At 30.5% G+C, this 20559-nt stretch overlaps 2 protein-coding genes across 3 annotated transcripts; one reads left to right on the top strand and one right to left on the bottom strand.

Annotated features, from left to right (window-relative positions):
- Positions 1–309: 309 nt before the first annotated feature.
- Positions 310–2475, bottom strand: LOC118032875 (myb-related protein 308). Of its 2 annotated transcripts, XM_035037660.2 has the most exons (4): positions 2330–2475; positions 2068–2221; positions 1783–1912; positions 310–974 (listed from the first exon to the last, which is right to left on the bottom strand). In XM_035037660.2, exons 2-4 carry the CDS (start codon positions 2195–2197, stop codon positions 671–673), a joined length of 564 nt encoding a protein of 187 aa, XP_034893551.1. In that variant the 5' UTR covers positions 2198–2221; positions 2330–2475; the 3' UTR covers positions 310–670. The 2 variants fall into 2 exon arrangements, with proteins under 2 accessions (XP_034893551.1, XP_034893550.1); XM_035037659.2 differs by lacking the exon at positions 2330–2475 and having other exon boundaries at positions 2068–2323.
- An 11560-nt stretch (positions 2476–14035) lies between these two features.
- Positions 14036–16094, top strand: LOC118032876 (protein MOTHER of FT and TFL1). Its single transcript, XM_035037661.2, has 4 exons — positions 14036–14233; positions 14424–14485; positions 14587–14627; positions 15871–16094. Exons 1-4 carry the CDS (start codon positions 14039–14041, stop codon positions 16092–16094), a joined length of 522 nt encoding a protein of 173 aa, XP_034893552.1. The 5' UTR covers positions 14036–14038.
- The last annotated feature ends 4465 nt before the right edge of the window (positions 16095–20559 follow it).

Below are 20559 nucleotides of genomic sequence, written 5' to 3'. Positions count from 1 at the left end.
AAGTACTTGGGAGCTATAATATAAACACTAAAGGTATTTTTTGAGAATATAATGTAAATTATGTTCTTTTAGGTTTTAAGATTTTCTTATTAATTTTTTTTATATTTTTATATTATTTTAATGTGTTATCTTAAAAATAAAATTTAAAAAATAAAAAAAATATATTATTTTAATATATTTTAAACATAAAGTATTTTAAAATGTAATAACAAGCAGGCTATAAAAGACCAGCATGTGGTGGTGGTCATTGCAACTATGCTATTTGACCTTTCAACATGAAAATAAAAAGAGTTATGGTCTCAAACTCCATGACATAAGTTATATCTTATTATAAGCCTTAGCAAGCAACTGTCACTAGGATTACAGTAGTCATAAAAACACATAAACAAGCACTCAGATCCTGGGAGAGAGTGTTAGAAGAAACCCTTTTCTTGCCATGGAGGAGATAACTTTCCTCTCAAACAGCAATTCTAGCCTAACTATATGTATACACAATTACTATTTCCTTGGCAAGAATATATTGCAAGGCTGGATTTTAAATATTCCCAGCAGTGTATCTTGCAGTGAAGGTTGATCCCATACATGCTTTGATTAGAAATTAACTTAATTATAAGTATCCCAAGCACACGATATCCTGAAACCAGAAGCATTGGTATCTGATATTGCACCATTAGTTTTCATCGCTTGACTCCAGTTTTTTTGAAGGAATGCTCAGAGTCAGATCAAGGTTTATGCCAGACGAACTCTTGTTGCTGGGCTCAGGCTTGCCACCATTGGAATCAGAGACAGCGACGAAGGTCTCCGGATCGTTAGCCTGGCTCTTTGACCTAGCAGCTGATGATATTTCTGCTCTCAATCTGGTGAATCCAATATTGCGATGGGATGATTCCAGCTTCTTCCTTATATGAGAGTTCCAATAGTTCTTCACCTCATTGTCTGTACGTCCGGGTAATCTTCCGGCTATCAAGGACCACCTGAATCAACGATATATGTTTCATCGGCATTATTTAACCTCTCACGACGCTTGGATCATGCAATCAATTGTATAAGTAAATATATAGTATCGAAATGTAATTCTACTTTATGTTACCCTTTAGAAAATATTGTGCTTTTTTTTTTTTTTGTGGGATCAAAAGTTATTTTCATTTCATGAAATTATTACAAGTTTTATTTACAAAATACATTACCTTTTATCTTTAATATGAACTATTTATGGAGAGTACATGTTAATAATCTTGAAAGAATCATTTTTTTCCTTGAGAATTTACTTTCTAAATATTAAAATTCAAAAACTTATTAAAAACAAATATAAATATTTTCAAAATCTTAATTAATCTCTCATATTTCTTCTTAAATAAAATTTTTATTTCTAAATAATATTTGGAAACACAAAAATAAATCTTGAACAAAATAAAAAATAAACCATGACCAAAAACACTATTTTTCAAAGAAATTAAATACACTGATAAAAAGGTAAAATCTTGAAAGGAATACTCTCTCTCTCTCTCTCTATATATATATATATATATATATATATATATATATATATATATATATATATATGAAATACCAAAATTTGTGAAAATAAAATTAATTATCATCATTTATGAAAAAATTGAATAGAGGTATTTTGGATGATCAGTGACATAGCCAGGCATATTTCACTCGAGTGCACGCCAATTAGTTCTCTCATATACTTGTAAAACTTGTATGCATGGGATCTAGATGAGCTGCACAGAAATAGCATACTAATATTTAAAGAGCACATGATTTGATCATTACCGGTTGCCAAGCAGTGCATGGAGCCTGATGATCAAATCCTCTTCATCTTCTCCAAACCCATCTCTTTTCAGGTCAGGCCTCAGATAGTTTCTCCATCTCAGCCGACAACTTTTGCCACAACGAAGCAACCCTAATGAATCAACGAAGGAAAAAAGCCAAAACGAAGAGTCCATTAATCAATATTATTTTCCTTGAAAAAACAATGATAAATAGTCCCCTCTCATGGCATGCACGAGCTTCGGTAAGTTAACAGATTCCTAGTAAGAGAAGGGGAGCAAAACCCACCGGCAGCCTGAGGAAGCGAGCGCCAGCAACCTTCACCGTGCTTCTGTATGTAATCAATGAGTTTCTGGTCCTCCTGCTTGGACCATGCTCCCTTGTTTGTGTGTTGCTTGTCACAGCAAGGCTTCCTCATTGAGCTATGCCCTGGCTAGAACAGCTACAGATATGGATGACAAAATCATGAAATTAGCAGCAGATCAGTAATAAAAAGGGGCAAGGGGAGAGAGCGAAATGGAGTGCAGAGTTGAATAAGTAGTGCTCTCACTATTAGCTTGATCTGGTAGTGAACTAGTTGGACTGGTTGTTTATCCGCATGGTCTGTGTTGACAAAAACTAGCATAGTTTGGTCAAGTGTGCATGACGTGTGTTAGTTGACACCGCCAACCACCAGCACAGTTCATCAGTTGATTGGATACCCACACAGACAGAGTTGCTTCTTAGTTCCAAAGCACTGTATTGTGTTCTTGTATATATAGAGTTAATCTGTGTAATATATATATATATATATATAGAGAGAGAGAGAGAGATTAAAGTACTTTCATGAAGTCTATTGGTCATTATCAAATTAATCGGTGACAAGTAAGTTTTTTTTTTTAAATTTAAAATCACGGTAAAATAATCAAAATATCTTGAAAGAAAAAAAAAAATTAAAATTATCATCAATAGGCATTTTTATAATATTGTTTTTTGTTATTATCATATTAGTTGAGAGACAATTTAGTATTTGACCAGATGTAAAAAAAGAAAAAAAAACACTGTCAAAATACATTCGAAAGTAAAAAAATAAAATAAAATTAAAACTAGCATCAAAGGGAATTTTTGGCCTTTTCATAACATATTTTTTTATTATTAGGTCAACTGAGGAAATTTAGTATTTGATCAAATATTAAAAAAATTACAAAAAGCATAGTGAAATAACCAAAATACCTTTAAAATCATAAAATTTGAAATTTGTGTTAAGGGGATTTTTTAGTCTTTTCATATTAGTTTTTTTTTCTTTGTTATCAGATCAGCTTAAGAGCAATTTGATCTTTGAATAAATATAAAAAAAAAATATTAGCACTTGCTGCGCATGCACTACTGTCTGATACACACCTATGTCCTTCAGGTAGCACACATGATACCTCCTAGTTGCCACAATCCCCCTTTCACTATGTTATTAGAAGTGCTACTGTGTCCTCTTCCATATGAAATGACATGTTGTCATTGGTAGCATGATTTATTATTGGCAACACTTTCCCCCTATTTTTCTCTCTCTTCCCCTTGAGATTCACATTGGCCATGTAAAATTTTGGAGTTGTCCCCTGATTTATAAAGATTTCCACTTCGATCTTTATTCTTTTGATTTTTGTTGTTAACTCTTTTGTAAATTCTAATTTGTTTTCAATTTCATCATTTAATCCCAATTTGGGATATATGTTTTTTTTTTTTTTTTAATTTGACCCTTATTCGTTTGATAGTTTTTTTGGGTTTTTAGTTAAATTGATTTTTCTTTTCAGTTTCACACTTCAATAAAAAAAAATATTTGTATTTTGTTAAATTTTTTCCTCATTCTTTTGGGTTTTTTGGGGTCCTTTTATTAAATTGATTTTCTTTTTAATTTCACCCTTTAATAAAAAATAAAATTTATTTTATGTTTTGAATTTGATCTTCATTCTTTTAATTGCTAATTTTTTTCTTGAATCCTTTTGTAAAATTAAAGTTCTTTTATTGTCTTTCTTTGCATATTTCAAAACATTCATTTAATTCCATATAGATACTTGTTCAAACTTAAGAGAAAAGTAAAAAAAAAACAAGGTTTATATTGAAGCTTCGATATACAAGATCTATATTGTTAAAGAGATCTCAATATTTGTCTCATATTATTTTGAGTCTCAATTGAGAATATGAATCAATTGCGTTCTAAGGCATGACAATGGTGGGGAAGTGCCTTTGAGTAAGAACTTGTTAATATTCTCTTATCATGTACGACCCATACAAAAAAAAAAATAGCGAAAGGGGGATATTTGTTAGAAATAAAATTCAGACAAGTACATAATTATATGTTATTTAACTGTGATAAACCGATACCTTTTATTAAGTAAATATACTACTTAACATGTTATTTTTTAATAATTTATCTCTTATAATATCATAAACTGATGCATTGTTGAATTTCTCACAGGCAATATCATCAATTTTTACTATCATAAAACTCACAAGTGGCCGAATTCTAAATCTTTCGATTATATGATGAACAATTTTGTAAGTACTGTTTAATTACTCTTTTCTCTTGAGATTCTTAATTTTATTACACATTTCTTGTTAATTGTTCATAGTTATACTTCATGTACCAAGTTTATTCATCAAGAATGCTAGTGTTACTTTATCTTTACTTAGTCTAGTCTTGAAAGAAAGGTAAAATGCTGCAACGACTATTTCCTTAATGGACATGTGTTTTTATACTAAAGAATATGAGCAATGTGCAAAGACATAACAATAGGGTTTGTGCTAAGGGATTGAAATTCAAAGGATAGACTCTACAATGTCGAAATTAATCATAGGCTAAATTAACAGTTTAATTTTGTTTAAGAATTAATTTGAATCAAATTAAAGGATTTAATTAAGTGCGAGAACTTAATTATACTTTAAAGGGGTCAAATTGATTTTATTAGGGACTTAATTGGTGAAAAATTAAGTTTGGGAGCCCAATTAGGCATGATTGAGAATATTGGAATTTTAAAAGACCGAACTTAATTTTTATGAAGTCAATTAGCTTAAATCAAGGGTAAAATAGTAAGAAAATCCAAGTTTTAGAGTCAATTAGAGGCTAAACTAAAAAAATTCACAATTAAGGACTTTTTTGAAAAAGATGTCGAACTTTAATGACTCAAATGATTGAAATTATAGGTGCAATTGAAGAACTTTGAAAATTTAAGGGTCAATTTGCATAAATTCAAAACCAATGAACAAAATAATAAAAAAAAAACAATTTGGTCAATTAAAGGAGTAATTGAAAGAAAGTAAAAGTCGGAGGACCAAATTGAACTTTAGCCAAATACCTATAAAACGTTCAAAACGGTCCCATTTTGAACATAAAAAAGGTTACTATTCATCATCCTTTTATTTTTTGCTAGAAAAGTTGTTCAGGTGACTACCTTTTAGGAGTATTTAATGCTTCATCTCTTAACCAAACTAGACAAACCAGATACCACCATGATGGCTAGGCATTTGATAACACCCCAATATGATTTTTTCTGACTAATTGACACTATAGTTGTCGCGGTGATGCCTCAAAGAGGCCAACTCATCGCATTTAACTATCATAATTTGATAGGTCATGATGGTCACTTTGAGTTAATGGTTGAGATTGTTTCGAGCTAAATTAAGGGCCAAGATTTGTCTTTTAAAAAAAAAAAAAAACAAATATTTCTGCTATTCAATGTGCTTGATATATGCTCAAAACCTAATCGAATCCAGTTTATTTTATACTCAATCAACTATATCTGGTCAGTTAAAGCGTATCTCAGCTTATGCGTAGGCTGAAAAATCTATCCCGTTAGCTCGGTCTTTTTAAGATATTGTTAGTTGCAAAATATATATATATATATATATATATGTATTAACAACGTACAGCTAGTTACAGGGAAGTAGATTAGTATGAATGCCAGTGAGCTTCTTCTTCTTCTTTTTTTCCCCCTTATTTGAATATGAATTTCAAAAGCTTATAGCATAAAAAAATATTTTGTGCTTCCAAGTTATGCCATGGCATTCGATAGTGGTTTCCTATTCCAATGCTGAATACATATTTTTTTTTAATCTTTTACATCATTCCTACAATATATTCGGATTTATTCTCATTAACAAAAAAAAAAAAAAAAACTAAAAGAAATCAATGCTGGGTTGTGTACATAGAGTGATTTTGTTGTGGATTATAATACTGTGGTGATAATTTTAATTAATATAAATGTAATATGATAATTTTAATCAATGTAAATGGAATTGATGGTGATGAATAATTAGCTTAAAAATTATTTACTTTTGATTGTGTCAAAAACAATATATGAATGACGAGAAAGTATGTACAAACACTACTAGATTTAAAAGTTTTATTGATGAGATTTTCTATTGGTATTTACAAGAACAAATAAAAATTAAATGAAATTGATTTAATAATGAGAGAATCTTGAATGTATATGTGTAATTAATATTAAATAAAATAAATATTGGCTTTTGATTCAATATGAGGTATTTAAAATAAATTATCCTATAAGGATATCATGCAACGAATGGAAGCAATTGCGAAATGTTGGGAGGACTCGAGAACCATGTAAACTAGCAAGGGAAATTGATGAAGAAATGCTTGTAAATCTGATGCGGTTAACCAAAGAAATTGGGAAAAATGAACATGAATGAGTGAGTTTAAATCCACCTTAACAATAATGAATATAATTAAATGATGTTGATAATGATGCAATAAATGAGGAATGTAATGCTAGCATGCAATTGTGGAATGTTTACAACAAATCAAAAAGACGATGTTAAACGATATGATAGTAATTGATTCAGCCAGAAGAGGAAATTAATTTGGAAGGAAAATTAGAATGTTGTGATATACAAAAAAAAAAAAAAAAAAAATGTGATTTGAATAAAAATATCTACAAATTTCAAGAGAGAAAGTTAAAGAGATATTTTAGCAAGCTAAAATATAAGGAATTATAAGAAATATTTTAATGCATATAATTGAGTAGGAGTGAATGAATTAAAATTACGAATGAGAATATAATGTTCGAATATATTAGAAAAATAGTATGAAGAAACCAATAAAAGATTAACCGAGTGATGAGTAGGTGAAAGCATGTATATGTGCATATATATTCTCTCTATGTTTAGAGAAATGTGTAATGAGGAGACTAAATTATAAACCAATTTAGGGTCTCTTAGAGGAGTAAGAAGATGCTCAATAACCTAAACTAACTTAACAAACTTGTAATTTAGATTATGAAATTGTGACAAGATCATAAAAAGGAAATCGAATAAAATGACAAATCTCAATTCCAAATCAACTTAGAGACCGTTTGTTTACGTGTTAAAAATCACGTTTAATATAAAACGCAGGAGGCAAGTGTTTGGTAAAGAAAAAACCATTGATTACTGTTTATGGGCCCCATTAATTTTTGTGTTCGGAACGCAGGGTTGAAAGAAGCAGCTGAATGCTGTTTTTCCTGCACTGTTCACATAATTGCACTGTTCAATGAACAGTGCAATTACATGAACAATGTGCATCAACACGCTGTTCATTTGCACTGCGTTGATTTTTTTTTTTTTTTGTTTTTTTTTTTTTTAGTGTGTTAGGTTTTTTTAAAAAAAAAAAATTAGTTTAGAGTGAATTTTATACTTGATAATATTTTATCTAATTTTATTATACACTAAAAAAATTATGAAAACTGTAGTTCTTATCGGATGTATTTTATACGTAATGGAATTGTAGATGGTTTTATAGAATAACAAAAAATATTTTATAGTAAGTATGATTTATTTCATGATGTAATAACAATAGTTAAATCCATAAATTTAAATTAAAAATCATCAATATTAATATATATTTTTTAAAATTATTTTATAACCTCAATTTCAAAAGCATTTTTAACCAAACACATTAAACTACTTTTTGTTCAACCTCAATTTTTAACCACAGTTTTAATCAAACACCTATTTTTTCAAACCAACCTCAACTAAAATCACTTTTTATAAAACAACTTTTTTTCAAACCACAACCACAACAGCTACCGCAGTACCAAACACACTCATATTGAATGTTGAAAATGACATAAACTAAACTCAAGTAACTCAAGCAAGCCTTCCAAACCCACAATTCGGGTCATGAAATAGAGATTATCTCATATAAGGTAAATTGAAATCAATAACAAAGTCTAATTACCAATAAAACAATTATTTAAGGATAAAATTAAAAAAAAAAAAGTTGGTAAATCACAATAAAAAATTGAGTATCAAAATAAAGTTTGACAAGCCACTTTGGTTTTTTAAGAATGCTAGATGTGAAAATTGAGGTGATGAGAGAGAAAAAAAATGTCTTGTTGGAGTCGATTCAAACGTCATCCATTCACACATGATTTATGTGGTGTAGACTACAATGAGACAATTCAAATGATATCAAGAAACATCAAAAGAAGACGTTAGAAGTTGTCGCACGCACCGCCAAATCAGACGTCATCCATCCAGCACAAAATAAACTATTTCTTGAAGGCTAAGATGATTGGCATGTATTGTTTGTTATGATCTTGATTTTTTACCTATTTTCTCCTATATTTACCTTTATATATCCGATTTTTACAGTTTAAATTATTAATTTGAACAGTTAATTCATTATTTATTTCTTATTCTTTTATTTTACATGAGATTAAGGAGTCATGAAAAAATTATGATTGATATTTAGTAAGTTAATAACATGAGATTAGAAGAAAATATATATGCCATGAGATCTTCTATAAAGGAAATAAATGACAGGATCTGATAATTTATCCTAAATTCTTACAATTTTATTTAATTTTATGCATTTCATTTCTTTGTTATTCAAAGCACTTATCATTGTTTTCTTCTTGTCTACTTCCAGAAACAAAACAATTCTCATCATCATTGTGTTAATTTAGTGAAATTGATGGAAATTCTAATTTTTTTCATTGATGGATTAGTTTAAATTAAGTGCATAATGTTTTAATTTAATATATTAGTCTCTTTGCAAAATTTCACAGGATGTTGTGATTTTTTTAAAACCTATAAATTTATTATACATAAACCCCTGTTTCAAGGTTTTTGTTTGGTGAATTAAAAAAAAAATATTGATTAGAGTTGTAAATCCACTTGGTATTTTCTTAGACAGGCTAAAGTCAAGTGTCTAAACTAAGATGCTAATATATATATATATATATATATATATATATATTTTGTCATTATCTATGATCCTTAAAATATCCATATCCAACTTAAAGGTAACCTTTGATGGGCAGTATTTTACACGTGATAAGTTAAACAATTAATTTTTTTTCTTTTAATTACGTGGAGTTTTAATATTGATATTTCAAATTAATTACAGAGGTTAACGTCTCTTAGTGTTCTTATAATGAACAAAACCTCATATTTTATTTTAAAACTTGTAATTTGGAATAATTAATGGAGTTTTCTCTATTTACTTAAGAATTTATCTTTCTTGTTATCTATTCAATATTAAGTAGAGTCTCAAACTAATATATTGTTTATCATTTTTTGCAGCTACACAATTATTTTTATTTTTATTGTTTATAAGATTATACGAGTCATCCTACTTAATTTTGCATGCTTTTGAATTGTAATTAGAGATCCTGTACCGTCTTTGATGTAATTTGATTTCTTTATTTCTTTGTGGATGAATATCCATAGGTATATTATACTATGAAACTTTACCAACATGGGTAGAAAAACTTTTGCTTTTTTTTTTCAAACTAATTATTGCCCATTTGAATTGTGTTCAAATATTGAACTACCTTATGAGGTTTTATTACTAAAAAAAGTTGAAAGAACATTGTAATGAGTATTAAGTTTGATTTTTTTTTTTATAAGTCGAGATAAATTAATATTATTCAAGTTTAAGTGAGATAAACTTATAAAAGAAAGAAACAAAATGATCTAGTGTGTAAAGCCATTCATAACCCAAGGCTAACATGACAACTAGGAATGAAAACGAATATCACTATTTTAGGGTTTTGCAATATCATATTCAAACTAAATTTTTTTTTTCCAAAAACCCAACTCCTCCGAGTTTTGAGTATTTATAGAATATTTGTTGGGCATTCCAAACTAGAATTGTTTTCTACCAATTCAATAATAAACAAAAACAAAGAATTTTCCACTATAAAAAATCAAAATACATCCAAAACCACATTTTAAATCTAGTCCAATCAATTACACCAAATAACTTATATCAACATTAGAAAAAAAAAACAAACAAACAAACAAAGAAAGAATAGGCATGCTAAAGAAAAGAAAGTAAAATTACACTAAATAATTCATCTCAACCTCAAAACAACACAAGATACACTAAAAAAACAAATAAAGATTACCCCTTGCAGACCATTTCCTTACAACGATTTTTTCAACTTTCAAACTCTTAGCTCTTTTAAATAAATCAACTTCTTTCAAAAGATCAAGCTCCTCCCTTTTTTCTTCAACTCCTCGACACAATTAGTCAACGAGCGACCATCTCCTTCTTTCTCTCTAACACTTATCTGAAGGGCATTCAACATCTTTTTCTTATAACTAATAACCATAATAATTCCCAAAGAACACAATAAAGGGATCCATGATCTCTTGCAAGATTCCAATCCTTTAGCTTCAAAAAGGTCATTAGAAGATGAGTTAAAGAGATGAAGCAAAGAAATGAAGTGGAAAAAAAAAAGTGAAAAGAGAAGATGTGACTAGAGATCATGAAAGATGGTCAAATGGGAAACAAACCCTAAATTTTTAATTTTTATATACTTTGTAAAAATATAATTTTTTCAAACTCTGAAGATATTTTGTATCAATATGGTTCATGTAAAGTTTCAAGTTACGTAGAATAGTATCCATATCTTACATGGATTTGATCCCTTGATTTTAATTACAATCTGAATATAAATAAATAAAAATATCTTTTATATATTTAAATTAGATAAGTATTAGATCTGAGTTCGAGTAAAATTATCATCTTTAATAAAAACATCCAAATACTCCACGCTACTTACAACACACAAGCATGAACTCCGTCCGCACACCTCGCCTTCACCTTTTACCATTTATTAAGGGCTTGTTTGGGATTGTGGTACTGGTGACGGTTCAAAGTGTTTTCGCTTAAAAATACATCAAAATAAAGTTTTTTTTTTATTTTAAAAAAATTATTTTTGACATCAACAAATTAAGATGATCTAAAAACACAAAGATTTTTTTTTTTTTAAAGTTAAACAAAAATTTAAAATTTTTAAAAACACAATTTACAAAATGTTATTGAATATACTCTAAATTCTCCTCCATCAATCTTATAAATTTATAACAGTATCCATGTCTAATATCAAGCACCTACAAAACTCACCACCATTGCCAGCACAATCCTTATCTTATTCCCTTATTTCTGCGTTTTAAAAGTGTTTTTGAAAAAAATTAATTTTTTTTATTTTTTATTAACTTTAAATTAATATGTTTTTAGTGTTTTCAAATCATTTTGATTTGTTAATATAAAAAATAATTTTAAAAAAATAAAAATACATCATTAGCATATATTTTAACACAAAAAGTTATTTGAAAAGCAATCGCAACCATATTGCCAAACAAAAGCTATAAAGTGAGAAAGGGGGGAGGAAAGAGAGCTAGCAAATAACATCTAGATTAAGATTTATTTATTTATTTATTTTTGTTCTTACAACAAGTTTGAAAAAGCAAAGATCGAATTTCAAAGCATGACTAGAAAATGAAACGGTCAAAGCGATTTGTCCCGAGCTACTGCCTAATATTATTAATTTCAAATGAGGCGGCAATATGAGGTGACTGTAGCAGAAATTATGCAAAATAATCTATTCTCTTCAATAAAATAATATGCATATGTTGAAATAGAGAAGAAGATTTTTAGAAGGGATGCTCATAAGCTAATTAGATCACAATTGCAGGAAATTCATTGAAGTTTTTTAAGATATGAAAAATATCTTTTTTCTTTTCTTCTCTCCCTTTTTTTTAGTCACTGACTTAATATCTAATTAATTTTATGATTTATATCATAATTTTTTTTTCTTTTCTGAAAAGGATGTTAGCTCAAATTTTTGCACGGAAAATTATGCCCTTATTGAGGGGTTATTTTTTAAAACTTCTAATCCCTTTATAATAACTTCCTTGTAAAACTTTTTGGATGAACATTAATACATTTAAGAATGATAACATATAAAATAACGATGTCAATATTTTTTTTTAATAATATAACAATCAATTCAAAATTCAATTTTGATAATTAAAAATGAATTCACAATCTAATAACCAATTATTATTTACAAAAATGTAATGATACGTCAAAATATTAAATAAATAAAATAAACCAAATTCACAACAATTACATGGTACCCAACTAATTATCTATCTTTTGTTTAATTCAAACTTAATCAATCTATACTAATAAAATTTAATTGTTATCAATTCCATGAAAAATTAATATCCCTAAAATTTACAACATAACAATAAAATTGATAAAATATGATTGTTACTTAACATATAACTCATAATTTTTTTCAGTATAGCACACCTAAGTCAAAAAATAAAAATAAAAATCAATTTTATCAAATTAAAAACAAATTCAAATTTCCCAAACTACAATCAAGCCATAACATATATAAATCAAACTTAAATTCTATATGAAAAGGTTGTAAAACACTTAAATATATAAGTAAACTACATTGCAAATACTAAAAAAATAATATGAATACATTATCTTAAAACATTAATGAGTAGGTTTGCTTACTTAAGGTAGGGAATATTTAGAAACAAATTTTACTAAGACAATAATCCTAACATTGCATAGTGTTGGGTAGTTGAATTTGTGATGATGAGGTCTAGATTTATAGCAAAATAGGTGGGAGGGGTTGCTGTTTTGATTTGAAGTTCAAGAGAAAGATAAAGAAAAAAAAATATAGTTGATGTGGGTTATAGCACTTTTAAATTTATCGATATTTTTTAAAGAACTTTAGAACAGAAAATATCATTGGTCAATCTGTTCTAATGACATGTAATCTTAATGATATAATTATTGAAAGAATATTTCTTCATTTCTTAATTATTTCTATTCTGTTAATGGTTTTATTAGTAATTACCAATAAAATATTTTATCACTATTATAATCAGACATTGCTAACGGATAATATTTTGTAGGTAATTTTGTTGTTATTTGACAATTTTTTGGTGGTGCATGTAAAATAATTTTTTTATAAGTTTCACCAAATTGATATAAAAATAAATCTTTCAAATAAATAAATAAAAAAACTCATTGATGCATAAATTGATACAAAAATATCCCTTATTTTTATATATGCTTAAATCTAAATAGTATATAGTTAATCAAGTCTAGTCCGTTGGACCAAATTGATCACATAGTGCAAGTTTTATTAAATTAATTATTCATAAGGTTTTTGTTAACATATACTTTTTAAAGCTTAGTAGCCCAATTTATCATTTTGTAATTTTAGCAAACCCAATAAGTAGTTAAAATGTAGTCATTTTTATTATATAATAAAACCAGATCCATTTTGAATTTAATAGTATAAATTTAATGAATGTGACAAAATAGGAAAATATAAAACGACAGAATTCGGTATGATAACAGGCCGTTTTCAAGTTGTGTTGTTTTCACTGAGAAAATAATCAACGTAACGGGATAATTTTATCTCTTTCCCACTTTTACTCAAAACCTTCAAACATGTCATTGTCACTCTGGCATTTCATTTGCTGTCAAGCAACCATTGGTCACTGAATGCCCGTTAAAGGTCAAAAATTAAAAGGAGGCTATGCTGTAGTGCTTTCGGGCCCACTTTAACCATACTGCACCTAACCCCAAAACCACTGTTCTATCCTGCTCCTCAACAGAGTGATGCCTTTTCGCTTGCTGATGTACATTTGTAAGGCGGTAACACAATTCAACGGCGGTGATTAAACCACTTGTTAGACAAAGAAACAAAAATGGTGGTGGTTTTGTTTCAGAGGTCTGCTATCCATGTGGCAGTCTCTGCTTCTATTAACTTTATGTTGCCCTATGCATGGCTAGTAGGTCACACTAATCCACGAGGCCAATTCACCTGTTACGCTTCTATATAAGCTAGGCACTGGAAACTCTTTGAGTCACACAGCAAACCATCTTAGGAGGGTTTCTCTCCTCTTGTTCTTACTCTTCTCTTGCTGTTGTTCTTTAGCTTCGATCTTGCTTTTGTTTTCCATGGCCGCCTCTGTTGATCCTCTTGTTGTTGGTCGTGTTATTGGCGATGTGGTTGATATGTTTGTCCCTGCTGTAAAAATGTCTGTTTATTATGGATCAAAGCATGTTAGCAATGGGTGCGATATTAAGCCTTCTTTGTCCGTGGACCCTCCCAAAGTGACCATTTCTGGCCACTCTGACGAGCTTTACACTCTGGTTAGATTTTTAGCTGCTTGTGTGTTTTTACTTTTTTATGTTCTTGCATGCAGGTGTCTTTTATGATAAAATAATATGTACTGTGTTATTTTTCTCATTGTTTGTGCATGTCGATCTGCTGGGATGCTGTGTTCGATTCCTGCAGATGATTATACATATATCTAACAAGTTGATGATATGGTTCTTGCAGGTGATGACTGATCCTGATGCACCCAGCCCTAGTGAACCCAGAATGCGAGAATGGGTTCATTGGTATGTACTTTTGCAGGGGAAAAAAAAACACGTTGGATGATTCTTGTGATCTATATAGTTAAGAAAAAACATAAAACTTAACGTTTTGCTTCTTATTGTAGGATCGTTGCGGACATTCCTGGGGGCACAAACCCTACTCGAGGTGAAAATATATGAAACCATACCCTCTCTCTCTCTCTCTGTTTTGTTTTTTCGAAAAAATCATTTGTTTCTTTAGAAACTAATTTCGATCCTTTTATGATCTCTTTAATTTTCTCTGGTTTAACTTGTTCAAGATAAGAAAGAAAAACTTGAAATCTCTTTTCATGACCATATGCAAGTTGCATGCACGCAGAATCTTTGAGCTTATCTTCTACATTTGTCTTCGTTGTTGTTCATGTTACAAATTAATCTCAAGAAGAAATTTACTGTATTTGTTTTCCTTTTTAATTAGTAGAAGGAAGATCATCGTATTCGTAGAAAGCCAAAAGTTCTTATATCATTGCAGGAATTATTGCTAGAAAATCAGTGGTCATGAATGGTAGGTAGTCAGTAGAAGCAGCACTGACAAAACCTACTGTGTCTCCCCCCTGCTTCCATAGCTAGTCACGCCTCTTCACTGCCTAAACTTCCACTTCTTTGTTTTTCTTTAAAACGACATAGTTTATAGTATTTGAAACAAAATCTAGGCAGCAGGAAACACCATCCCCACAGCTTCATTTATGAGAATTAACATCTGTGTGAGTGAAAGAAGGCAGGAATATTTTTCATTTTTTCCTCACTGGCAGACATGACCCCAGGGTGGCATATTGGCAGTAATTTCTCTTCTCTTGCCACGTGTGCATTTGGTAACGTATGCATTTTTTCCCGGCTCCCCGTCATTGCATGCACACTCCTATTGACAAGTGGTTGTCTGCATTGGCTACAAGTATCACCCCCAACGTTGCCACTGGAGTTACACGTCTCATGCCACCTGTCACTTCCACCTCTAAAGCCTGGTGGAAGCTAATTTCTTACTGATACGTGGCATATTATAAGCTATCCACGTGGCGAGCATGTGCTACTGCCGAAAATTGTGTCAATGTAGCTGGTGCATTCTCTTATATAAATAATTTGCATGTGTTAATTATCATTAGCTAGTGAAACATAGATTTTTGAAAGTTTATTTCTTATTAATATCAGAGAAAGAAAGAGATAATCTTTTAGTTAGATCACCAATCCTCTCAGAGTATATCTAGCTATACGCGAATTCAAAAAAAATACGAATATCACTTTTTATACTGTGTAAATGTTGCAAATAAGCTTTGATATCTATACATGTTGGACGAGCATTAAACATGGACAATTCAGTACGAATTCAGAGAGCACAAGTACTGTGAGGTAATTGGTATAACTAATGCTTGCAGGGAAAGAGATCCTTTCCTATGTTGGGCCTCGTCCGCCGGTGGGGATTCATCGCTACATACTGGTGCTTTTCCAGCAGAAGATGCCGCTGGGGAGCATGGTGGAACCACCGCAGAACCGCTCTCATTTCAACACTCGACTCTATGCTGCGCATTTGGACCTGGGCCTGCCTGTCGCCACCGTCTACTTCAATGCTCAGAAGGAGCCAGCCAATAAGAGGCGCTAAGTTATTAAATACTCTGTGCTTGCTCGTTCGGGGGCTAATATAATAGCTATAGTATGCAATGGGGTCTAGAAAAATAATGAAACTTGTTTCATTCGTCTTTTTATATGTTTTTATTTACAAGGATATTAATTAGTCTTCGGTTTTCAAGCTTGTGAGTTTAGCTGTGTCGTGCTTTCTCTAAGGGTATTGCGGTCGGTGGATCCATTTTTGTCGTTATTTTCATACATTTGATAATGTGAAAAGAGGACCTGACTTCCATGTAAAATAAGTGAAGAAAGTGCATTTAATTCAAGGGTGCTCATTTATTTTCTGTTTCCTTAAAAAATCCTATTTTTCCCAGATATATAATATGGATTAACTTGCTCATGTAAGCTTATTTTAACATGTAAACACAGCAAAAAATCAACAATCAGGATTAATTAGAGGCGAACCGAAAAAATGAAAAAACAAAGCCTAGGAACGAGCTCTAGTTATCCATAGTCCTAAAAGCCTTTAAATATCTTTTAAGCCTATAAATATTATTTTCTTTCATAACCGAGAGCCAAAGTCCCATGAAAAAACCTTTTCTAATCAAAAGAAAATAATTTGGGTTGGTAAGCAATGGTCTCTAGTGTAAAATGAGATCTTCAACCAATTATGATTATGCTTTATTATTTATATAAATAAAATGAATGCTTGATAAATTTTCTTTTCTCTAAATCTCTTGAGTTGAAATTTAAGCTCTTTGACAGACAAATCATGTAAATAGAAGTTCATCTTATATTTTTATGAAGGGAAAAACCTGCACCAAAATCTAAAATTCAACCTTTATAAGCCTCTATCCATGGAAATTGTTTGAATCTAAAATGGTTTTTTGCGTTTGGAAATAGTTTTAAAATTCTTAAGATTTTTCTATGATATTGCTCTCTTACAAGAACCAAATATCTTCTGTATAACATCATCCTTAATAAAACCCAAGTAAAGAAAACAAAATAAAGTACTTGGGGCATAATTAGAATAAGGACAATTTAAGAAACCAATATCATTGGCTACATAACTCCTTTTCTAAGAAGATTAAAAATAAAAAGCAAATTGTTTAAACCCTTTAATATTTTTTGTAGAACGCAAGATATAACTAGAAAAGCTATCATGAAAAAGGTATACTGAATATTGATTGGTGATCATAATACATAGCAATAATACTCATAATTACAGTGATAAACATAAGAGCTTTGAAAGTTCATAATTGATGAGAAAAAAGTTCTCAGATAACAAGATAGGGAAAGATCATCTTACCTCATCAAATGAGCATCCCTTTTTTTTTCTAAAGATCAACTGCACAAGTTGTTGCTTGAGTAGTTCAAAGCAGAGGTGCCATGAAAAATTGCTACATAAATTGAAGCTTCAAAAGATATGGTCTATAAAGAAAAGGAACCTATATTTCTCATGTAATAATACATGCATATTAACCCCAAAACATTGCATTTTGATCCTTGATGGATTCAGATTTTTTCCAATCAAAGAAGATCCATTGAAGGTCTGATTCCTTCTAATATCATAGTTTGCTAGACCTTCTATGTCAAGTATGTGAACCTTCATACTAAGGTCTTTTTTAAAGTATATCCTCATGTTTTTCTTCTTCTTTTTCCCTTTTGATTTATAGAGGCATTTGTAGGGGGTTTTCTAGATTTTTTTTTATGGATTCCCTCAAAGATTGATCAAAGCACAGTCCTTTAATCAAAATAAGAGAGCTTTGGACAAATGTTAATAGTTGGAACCTTTATCCTTCAATGGTTTTTGAGGATAGTGGTTTTGCCTTGGTGGTTTTCTCTTTTTTAGAGACAAAGGCATGCATTTCTCACATTTTGATCTCAAATAAAAGATTTATGGCCCTTTATAAAAATCTTCTAGGGGTTCTTAAGTGTGAACACATGATAAGATTATGTGGTTTTGCAAAACTAGGTATCTTAGTCAAGGTTGCCTGACGTGACTAGTTTCAAAGCTTCATTGGAGAAACTGTGATCTAACTGGCATTAAAGACCACTTGAACTTGGTAGAGAAAATGAACACCTTTTGTTTGGATCCAATTTTTCTCCATTTAAAGTTTTGTAGCTCCACATTCATTTGCTTGAAGGTGTCAACTCAATTACCCAAGAATGCGAAAATGCAGTTATGGTTGATCAGAGACAAGATGATAAAGATTTCTATAGAAAAATTGAAAGAATTGGGATCTAAACATCCAATTCATAGAAAAGGAGATGTAGAAGGGATGTTCTTCTTCCATTTGCAAAACACCTCGTGTCATTTACAAGTATAAAACTCCACAATGAGATCTTGGAAGGTGTCAACCCAATCATCCAAAATTATCAACAAAAAAGATGAACAGTGGGTGAACAATGTGTCATCTAAGTTAAAACCCTAGAAATTAGAGTTTTTAATTTGAGAACTAACAGATTTTATTTTAGTCCATATTTTACCAATTGCTTTTAATTGCATTTTCAATTGCCTCTCAAACTCTTAATTTCATTTAATTTCCCTCTTGCCATCCTCAATCATCAGTCTCAAAGTTTAGCGTAATTTTCATCTTGGTCCTTAGTTTTTTTTTTTGTGCACTTGGACCTTTAATTAACTATCAAACTTTCAATTTTCTTCAGTTTAGCCCTTGATGTGGTCAATTTCAGCTTTAAAGTCTCACACCCGAATTGACTCCAAAAAACTTATTTTCCTTGAAATTAAGTCCTTAATAAAATTAATTAAGCCTTACAAAATACTCATTGAGTCCTTACTCATCCATTTGTATTTCTTTACCCCAAATAAAAATATTTTCAACGAATGGATCTTTTGTCAATCCAAATTAGGATGAATCTTCAACGAAAATTTTTATTGGGATGAATCTAACAACGCTATTTGATGCGAACCTCGTGATCACGTGGTCACGCAACCCACACGCAAAGACACCAATTCCTAGAAAGCCAAGTAAATCAGGTTTGATAGGAGTGTGACACAAAGATAACTTGTATCTAGGCACTAGCACTATTGAAAACGGAGACCCCCACCCAACGAATATTGATACGCGAACAAGAAGTATAAGGATGACGCCACAAAGACAGTTGTTCTTCGATAAGTTATTTTTCAGTTCTTTAAAGAACCATGGAAGGGAGATTATCTCACTAAAACACATACACAAAGTGCAGCAAATAAGAAGTTTTATTAATCTCAATTGTCTCCCTTACATCTCTGGTCATGCCCCTATTTATAGTGACTCCAAACTAAAATAAACCCTAATGGACCCCTTATGTGGAATTATATGATGCCCACTTACAATTAAACCCAAATAATATAAATAAACCAAAAACTAAGAAGAAAATAATAATAAAATAAATAAATCCGAATTTAAAATCCTAAATATGATAGGATCAGATTTGTTGCCCTTTAAAAGTCTCATATAAGCTAGGAGAATCAAATCTGAAGGTGGAATTAATTCTAAAATCTTCTTTCCTTTTTTGTAGGTAGGATGAATAAGGAATCCTTATAAGAAAAGGATTCTGAAACACTTATGAATCCTTGCCACACTTAGAAACTATGTTGCAGCCCATTAAAGATCTTTGTAGAATTAGAAGATTCCTAAAATAAGTTACCACATCCTTTGAGGAAAAGAATCCTAGCCAAATAGGAAGTCCACAAGTCAAAAGGAAATAAATAACAAAACTCGTACAGCCTCTGTTGACCCGTGTTTGGATGCCTTGCCAAACTCCGATTGACATGATATTTTAACCCAAGGTAGGAAAACATGTCAGGAGACTCCACGTAAAATTTCAGCCCGTTCCAATAGTAAGATTGAGAATTATGACTATTGTTGTAAAACTGGATAGTTGCACATTTTACATCAAAATCTGAACTTGACCTTGCCTGGATCGTATCATTCCCTCTCTCTTCAAGATGATTCATCCTCAAATCACCAACAAGTTGAATGGACAATTCCTTAGCCTCATTTTGAAGCCTTTGGAATTCTTTTCTTGCCAACAATCGTCGCCAACAACTTTGGATGAAAGTAGCAGCCGTTCTATTTCGTATTTCATCATTGCAATATTTTTTTTCTCCTCTATTTCTGAAGCTTGTTGCGCATTGACTGCTACCGTTAACACATCAAGTTCTTGCTTCATCTCTCCGAGAATACGAGATAGACTCTTTGGAACAATAATCTCTTTATTTATGTCCCTTTGATACCATCTCTCCTTTTGAATCCTCCTTTTTTTTTGCCATAACATCTCATCAAAATACATGAAATTCCTTTGGTTTCTAAGCTATCGAAAACCTTTCCGATAGCCTATGGTCTCATCCTTAAAACCACCATCACCATTATCATCAACGTCCTCCTCAAAATCCTCATAATCATCCCACTTTGGCCTTTCAACCCCACTGCCATGGTATGATTTCAATTCAGCCCCAACCTTTCTCATATCTTGGGTACATATTCTAGCCACAT

The sequence above is a fragment of the Populus alba genome, chromosome 15, assembly GCF_005239225.2.
Source record: "Populus alba chromosome 15, ASM523922v2, whole genome shotgun sequence".
Classification (NCBI taxonomy): Eukaryota; Viridiplantae; Streptophyta; class Magnoliopsida; order Malpighiales; family Salicaceae; genus Populus; species Populus alba.
The sequence above is the reverse complement of the archived record's forward strand: the minus strand, read 5'-3'. Positions and strand labels throughout refer to the sequence as shown.

Excerpts from the sequence above, each read along its gene's own strand:
- LOC118032875 (XM_035037660.2), bottom strand. The coding sequence starts at position 2,197 with ATGAGGAAGCCTTGCTGTGACAAGCAACACACAAACAAGGGAGCATGG. Across the intron at positions 1,913-2,067 it reads CTCGCTTCCTCAGGCTGCCG|GGTTGCTTCGTTGTGGCAAA; the intron begins GTGGGTTTTGCT and ends TTGATTCATTAG. Across the intron at positions 975-1,782 it reads CATGCACTGCTTGGCAACCG|GTGGTCCTTGATAGCCGGAA; the intron begins GTAATGATCAAA and ends TCGTTGATTCAG.
- LOC118032876 (XM_035037661.2), top strand. The coding sequence starts at position 14,039 with ATGGCCGCCTCTGTTGATCCTCTTGTTGTTGGTCGTGTTATTGGCGAT. Across the intron at positions 14,234-14,423 it reads CTGACGAGCTTTACACTCTG|GTGATGACTGATCCTGATGC; the intron begins GTTAGATTTTTA and ends TGGTTCTTGCAG. Across the intron at positions 14,628-15,870 it reads GGGCACAAACCCTACTCGAG|GGAAAGAGATCCTTTCCTAT; the intron begins GTGAAAATATAT and ends TAATGCTTGCAG.